Genomic DNA, 7,144 nt, shown 5'->3' on the forward strand with positions numbered 1-7,144 from the left:
TCCAAAAGAGCTTCTTGGCTCTCTGTAAGGCCAATGTTGCTAAATCTACCATTGTCTCTGCCTGTTTTCACTGATGCTGCCTTCACATGCTACCAGAATGATCCTAAATAATAACGTGGTAGTTAAAGATCGCATATGGAAGCAAGGTAAAGTCGACCACTTGAATTGGTTGATGTAAATAAACTTGCCTTGCCTTTCCTTGTCCCTCTGGACACAAGACCATTGCACCGGTCACACTGAGACATGTCAAATGATACACAATGAACATTATGTTTTTATATAATCATTCTGAGTGAACTGAGAGGTAATGATGGGTCAAGGAAGGAAGTTGTCAAGAAGGAACAAATGCAAAAGAAGGGAAAAAGCTTTCCCACATCTTCACTCAGTGGGCTGTGAAAACAGACGTCTGGGTGTGTTTGTATTGCTCGTATCTCAGGAGATCAAAGTTCCTGAGGTTCTTTCAGCCTTGCACTGTTACTTATAATATGATTTTCCCCCTTTTAAAAAATTTAGCATTTCTTTAAATTGTGACATCATTTGGGCTCTTTATGCAGCATGATGGGAAAACAAGAAAATCATCTAAATGCTTTGTCTCAGTGTTTCACAAACTGTAGCACTGCCTGCATTCATCCTCTTTCCAATGTTTTTGAAGAAAAGGAATCTCTGTAACTATGAATAACATATATAATTTATGAGAAACACAAATTAATTTGCTTAAATTATGTTTGATTACCAACCCTATCTGCAGTTTTCGAAAGTTCATTTACTAGATGCAGTTTGGTGTCTACTGTTTATTGCCAACAGTGAACCAGAACTATTTATCTACTGTAAATCTGACGAAGTGCTTGAATCTTTAGAACATGAATGTTCTTCAGCATCATGAATGAATGAGAAATCAAGAATAGGAACTGATTATTTGAGTCAGGATATATGCTAAAACTATAAAACTGCTCTATTAAATGGTAATACTGTACTGTAATTTCTCACAGTATGACAGTAATATGAGCAATGCAAAGTAAATAACAAATCTGATCTTCCAAAGATTTCAAAAGAGTAGGAATGAAATCACAGTGCTGCAATACTTGAGATCGATTTCCATCAGTTTCCTTCACAGATCTTAAACTTTTAAATGATTTTTCACTTGAGATCATGAGACATCAGTAGCAGTTCTCTCTCCAAACATCGAAATAATCACACACACAAACAAACACACAAAAGCACTCAAAATCGCTCAGGTCTGAATGAATTCATCATATTCACTTAGTTTATTTCAGTAGGAAGATGCAAGAAAAGATGTACAAGTATTGCTGAACTCAATGAAAACAGTACAGAAATGAGCCTGTAAAATGTCACTTAAATCTAAAATGTCTGTTTAAATGGTTTACATTGTTCCAAACTGTTTTTGTCTTTGTTCTTCAATCATTTTTATGCAAAAATTAGATTTTTTTTTCAGCAAATCACCTCTCATTGTTAAATCTATCCCCAGCTAGTGTTACAACTCACCCCAGTAGTGGGCTAGATTGTAACAACAGAACTCTTTGTATTTGACATTAACTCCCATAATCTGTGATTACACACTACACATCTAAGGGAGTTATGATTTTGAGGGGACCTCATAGCAAATTAAGTGCACAGGGCCAAGAATTCCTAGCGATGCCCCTGTGTATATTCATTGATTTTAGATCAAAAACTCAGAATTGATTAGGTAAAAAAAAAAAAAAAGGCATCCTGCTTCAGTTTACCATTTATGTACAGTACAGTAACAATAATCTAATTTTAACAGATGGTGAGATTGGTATTATGAATTTATAGGCTACACTAATATCTGAAGCAGCTGCATTTTGCTGTTTAAGTGCTGGTTTAATAGAAATGATTTTAATGCACATGAAAACTCAATCATGATGCGTACAAGACATGGCAATAAAAACATTCAGGGCTTTACTGAAAACATTTGGGGCTTCAGCCTCCTTAGCACAGCCCTAGAGCCGCCCCTGGGTCATGCTATAATTTACTTTGGTTGTAGATTGTATTAGACCTAGAATAATTTAATGGTAAGATCTTCAGAGGGTAAATGCTATGAAAGAATGGAAAGACTGTTTTAGTGAAGGTGGTTGTGAATGTGTGTAGATTTGTGTTAGTTACAGGATCAGAGAATGACACTGTTCCTCTGTCATAGTCCAGATTCACTCTCACACACTGAAGCACCTGTTTAACTGCAAAACCAAAGTCTTCAAACATTTTGTGCTGCACACTCCAGACATCAGTGTTAAAGAAATCACTTCCCTTCCTCTGGTTTGATCCTGTAGTTATACCAAGACCCCAGGATGAGCTCTCTTTAACCTCCACATCCCAGCAGTGTGTTCCTGAGTTAAAACCCTCTGAACCCAGAACACAGGGATAGATGTCAAATCTCTCAGGATTATCAGGAAGAGGTTGCCTGATGTTGCTCCATCGTAGACTGGTCAGATCATCAGACAGGACGAGAAGTGGCTGAGCGGTGTTTGGATCCAGAATCACAGGAGCTGATGAGACACAATCAACAGCTGCTTTTATTCTGATGACCATACACAGATTATTATAAATTATGAGACTGGACCAATTGATAAAACACATCAGGAATCTTTAAATCTGTAAATCCTCCCCATGCATAATTTCCAGTGTGTGTGTGTGTGTGTGTGTGTGTGTGTGTGTGTAAGAGCTCAGATCTTCTCCAGACTCACTGTTCTGGACGATGTCCTGCATCTTCTTCCAGACTCTGAAGGGTAGATTGCCCAAGTAACGCGGCACATGAATCAAAGCTCCAGAAGGCATCTGTGGATCCAGCTGTGATGAGATCTGGACTCTGGAAGAACATTCAGGATCAGAACTGCAGTGACTTTGGTTCAGAAGCAGAGAGAGAGCAGAGACAGCAGCAGATCACTCACCTTTCCATTGAGTCTGGAAACTCCTGCAGAACAAACACACAGCTAATCATCAACAACTCAATCAATCAATCAATCAATCAATCAATCAATGATCTGAAATCAGACCTTCAGAAAGCAGACATCACTGTCTTTCATCATCTCCTCCATGTCTTTGATTGTGTGTGAAAGAGCTGAGATGTGTGTGTTGATCTTCTCCAGCTTCTCCTTCATCATCTGCTTCTTCTGCTCCTCTTCCTCCCTCAGTGCAGTGATTGTAGCTTTTTCTTCATCTCTGAGAAACTGTCGAAGCTTCTTAAACTCCTTCTTTATCTGATGCTCTGTTTGATCAGCTTGAGACTGAAATCAAATCACATTCACTTCAATCATCTGATTAAACACCTCACATCATCTGTGGCACCAGTCAAACGTTTGGGCACACTGAATTTATCATTCTGTTGTTTGATGACTTCACTATTGTTGTAAAATGTGGATAGAGAATGAATGAAGCATTTAATGCTCATGTACTACTGTACACCCAAAGCTCTTTGCAATCATACAGCCCCACTCTTTTGACATGAAAGTGCCCAAACAGAGAGTCAGGTCCTCGGTTTTAACATCACATATTTTTAAGTATAGTGTCCCTGTAACTATACTGGAGCATTAGGACCCACACAAACTGCAGGGACAGATTAGTTCTGTCATGTCAACTCTCTGAGGGATTTGCATGGTAATGTACATGACAATGTGAATGTATTTGTTCTTGGCGGAATAGATCTGCTACGCTGCTGCTGTGGGTGTGTATTTGATGGGAGTTTTTACTGCCAATACATCCACAACATGCTGCTGTGAGCATGTAAGAAATACTGCTGCTGCAAATATAACATACATGAAATAACCCCCAAATAGCATATGATCACCTCGTAGCAGATCTATACAGGTGGAGCTGGGGAAGTGGAGGGTTTCTGAAGTAAGCTGCGACTGCTACTGCAAGCACTAGTCATATACTTGAACGTTGAGCAGCGAGCTCATTGGCTACTAATACAGGAGAGAATCAGCTGTGCCATGTGACAATGATGTCATTAGGTCAAACTGAGTTAGACCTATCGGACTGCGCCATCTAGAGTTTCATGCCAGAACTCTGTATATGTGTTCAAACTTTTACTAATAGTGTATGTGCATGGTAAACTCTGTTGGGATTGTTGAGTATTTGACTCTTGATTCTTGCTTCCTCACCTTGATGTGTTGAACTGTTTTCTCAAACTCTTCTTTAATGTTTTCTTTGTATTGAAGTTTCTCTTGTAAGGACTTCAGTGCTGTATGGAGCTCCTCCTGGAATATAACAAAATTAGAAGATATAAAAAATTAACCGAATATTATATGTGTGATGGGAGAAACTGAGCGTTTTGAAACTGTGACTCAAATTGAAACAGTTGATTGCGTCGCAAAATGAGTAGAAACATCCACACGTTGGCGACACCTGCTGGTCACAATGTTGTAAATGCACAGCCTGAACATCTAAGCAAATGACATCTTTCACAAACCAGTTGGAAATGTTTAATGAAACTATGATTGAATAAATGTTATTTAAAAATAATTAACACTTTTAAATATGAATTGTATGCATAGCTTGTGTTATAAACACCCTTGACTAATTAACCCTCCCAGAAGTGTGGGCCAAACCTGGCTAACCTGGTTTGGTCCTGACATTGAGCTTTTTAACATGTTCTTTACATATGAAAAAAAAAAAGATATTTGTCTTACCTTATAAGTTGGAACAACTTCCCTGATGGGTCTGAATGTGTGATTGACGTGTTTCTGTGAATCTCTGCACACTAAACACACCGGCTGTTTGTCCTCCAGACAGAAGAGTTTGAGTTTCTCACTGTGTAAACTGCAGAGCTCCTCAGACTCTGATGAATGCCTCTCTTTTCTCTCCTTCAGGAGTGACTCACATAAGTTTTTCAATGCAAGATTACATGGAGGTGCTTCATTTGAACATCTTCTCCTGCAGACAGGACACTCCTGAGTTTCCTTGATTTTCCAGAACTGTTGGAGACACTCTTTACAGACACTGTGACTACATGATAAAACAACAGGAGCCTTGAAGATTTCAATACAGACGGGACAAGAAAGTTCTTCTACAGATAGTGAATCCATTTCCTCTCTTTACGAACGATCCATCAATAACCACAGGAATTACAAAGATCTGTTGTCTACTCAAAAACAAACTTCTCAAAAATCCTTCTTGATCCTATTTCGTTTTTGATTTTGTCCAGATATTCAGATAAGACAGAAGCAGTGGAATAATGAGACAGTCATTTCCTGGTAAGTGTTTTAAGAGGGTAAAGTTTCTGCATTTTTATTATCTTACTGATTGTGTTTTGTGTACTTTGACCCTTTGCTGCTGTGTTGATTCTGAGCTCAAGATTGTGATTTAGTTTTTTGAGTATGAATGATTGTCTGTCATAACTGTTAGAAAACAAAATAAAGGTTTGGAAAGAGACAGTTCTGGTGCTTCAGGTCTGTGTGAAGATGCTTAAGTGTACTTTTGAAAATAGAATATTTTATCTGTCCACTTCATCCACTTTATTCAGATTTACAAGCCAGAAACTAAGCTTTTTTTTTTTTTTTTTTTTTTTTGCACAGGCCTATCTAAAGGGTTAATGGTCCCACCTAGTGATCAACTGTAAAAATAACAAATTTTACCTCTTCCCAACAGGGAAAACCACCAACAATCAAGAATGCATGATTATATGGTGGCATGGCTTTACAATCAAAAAATGTTGTTATAATGGAAGTCAATTGGGCAAAAACAGCCACGAACAATAAATGAGGGAGAAAAAATTTAAATCTAATGCTGCACAAAAACTAACAATGCATCAAAGCCAATGTTGTTACTAATCTTTGACATGCCCAAGACTGTGATAAAAGTTAAAAAAAAAAAAAAAAAAAAAAAAAAAAATCCACAATCACTTTTTATATTGAAAATAAGTCATTTAGTGTGTGTGTGTGTTTTTTTTCCCAAAATCAGTGACATCATTTATGAACTTGGTAACTAAAGAGTTAAAATCTTGGATTTTTTTTAACATTTGGTTGTTTTGATCAGAACTGAGGTTGATTAATAGATTTATGCAAAAAAAAAAAAAAAAATAGAAAAAAAAATATTTATCTGATACATTTTTACAGCAGTTTAATTTAGTGGATGTTTTCATCCACGAACATAACGAAAGGGTAGTGAATTTGCCCACAGTGTATTGTTGAGTTTTTGAAAATTTTCAAAGCATTTTCCAAAAATATGTGTAAAAATAAGATTTATCACCAAAAATCATTCCATTTGCTGAAACACAGGGAAAGTTGTGGCCAAAATAAGACTCAACTTTACCCCCTAGTGGACGAAAACGTCCCCAACAACGAATAAGGGTTAAATGCAGGAGTGAATCCACTTATTCTGTGTATGTATGGAATTACATTTGCTTCTATAAAAATGAACGAAACTTTATAAAACTGAACGTAACTTTATAAAACTGAACGTAACTTTTTCAGAAACTATCAAAAATATGCCTTTACAAATAAAGAAAAACACAATGAAAATGAAAAAAATGAACTCAGTCGCACAAATTTAACAGGCTCTTCAAATATGCTTCATTGTTTGTTAATGTTTTTCAAAGATTCGTTTTCAGTAATCGTGGATTCTGAATGCTTTGCCACAGATTTCGCTTACGTTTCGCAGTTTTTCGTTTGGTGTTTTGACACAAACCTCTCGTGGGGGCGGGCTTAACAGTGATCTACTCTGATTGGATAGTGAGCTTTTGATGGACAAGTGCTCTCTGACCGGGAAGTACAGACGCCACTTAGTGGCGCGCATATTGGAAAGCTCTCACGGTGATTGAGGAGTCCAAGATGGCATCCTGCTAACTTAACTTTCGCCGAGCTCTGCTGACAAATTTTAAAAACGGCATAAATATCACTCCTTAAAGTTACTTTTATGCAAAATAACCCATATCTATATTTCTGCTTTCTCTGATGTTTGAAATATGAAGTCGACCGCTGACAAAAGGAAAGATATGTCCCGTGTTTCGCGGCAATCTGACAAGATGGACTTTCACAACTATGTGTCTGTGGAAGAAACGCTGCCTGGGGCCAGAACACCACTTTCTGATAGCCCAGCTAAACCTCCCTCCAAGAAGGGCAAAGCAGATGATGATATCTCTTCTGTTGTTTCGACGCTTTCCAACTTGATC

The 7,144-nt window shown here is 37.5% G+C and overlaps 1 protein-coding gene across 1 annotated transcript; it reads right to left on the minus strand.

Moving 5' to 3' along the window:
* Window positions 1-1,236: 1,236 nt before the first annotated feature.
* Window positions 1,237-5,467, minus strand: LOC109079614 (E3 ubiquitin-protein ligase TRIM35-like). Its single transcript, XM_019094754.2, has 6 exons — window positions 4,665-5,467; window positions 4,137-4,232; window positions 3,030-3,260; window positions 2,925-2,947; window positions 2,721-2,842; window positions 1,237-2,522 (listed from the first exon to the last, which is right to left on the minus strand). The coding sequence occupies exons 1-6, from the start codon at window positions 5,058-5,060 to the stop codon at window positions 2,002-2,004; spliced, it is 1,389 nt and encodes a 462-aa protein (XP_018950299.2). The 5' UTR covers window positions 5,061-5,467; the 3' UTR covers window positions 1,237-2,001.
* Window positions 5,468-7,144: the final 1,677 nt, after the last annotated feature.

The sequence above is a fragment of the Cyprinus carpio genome, chromosome A3 (assembly GCF_018340385.1).
Source record: "Cyprinus carpio isolate SPL01 chromosome A3, ASM1834038v1, whole genome shotgun sequence".
In the NCBI taxonomy this organism is placed as follows: domain Eukaryota; kingdom Metazoa; phylum Chordata; class Actinopteri; order Cypriniformes; family Cyprinidae; genus Cyprinus; species Cyprinus carpio.

Coding starts and splice junctions, on each gene's coding strand:
- LOC109079614 (XM_019094754.2), bottom strand. CDS start 5,060: ATGGATTCACTATCTGTAGAAGAACTTTCTTGTCCCGTCTGTATTGAA. Junction 4,233..4,664: donor AAGTTGTTCCAACTTATAAG/GTAAGACAAATA, acceptor GTTATATTCCAG/GAGGAGCTCCATACAGCACT. Junction 2,948..3,029: donor GTGATGTCTGCTTTCTGAAG/GTCTGATTTCAG, acceptor TTTGTTCTGCAG/GAGTTTCCAGACTCAATGGA.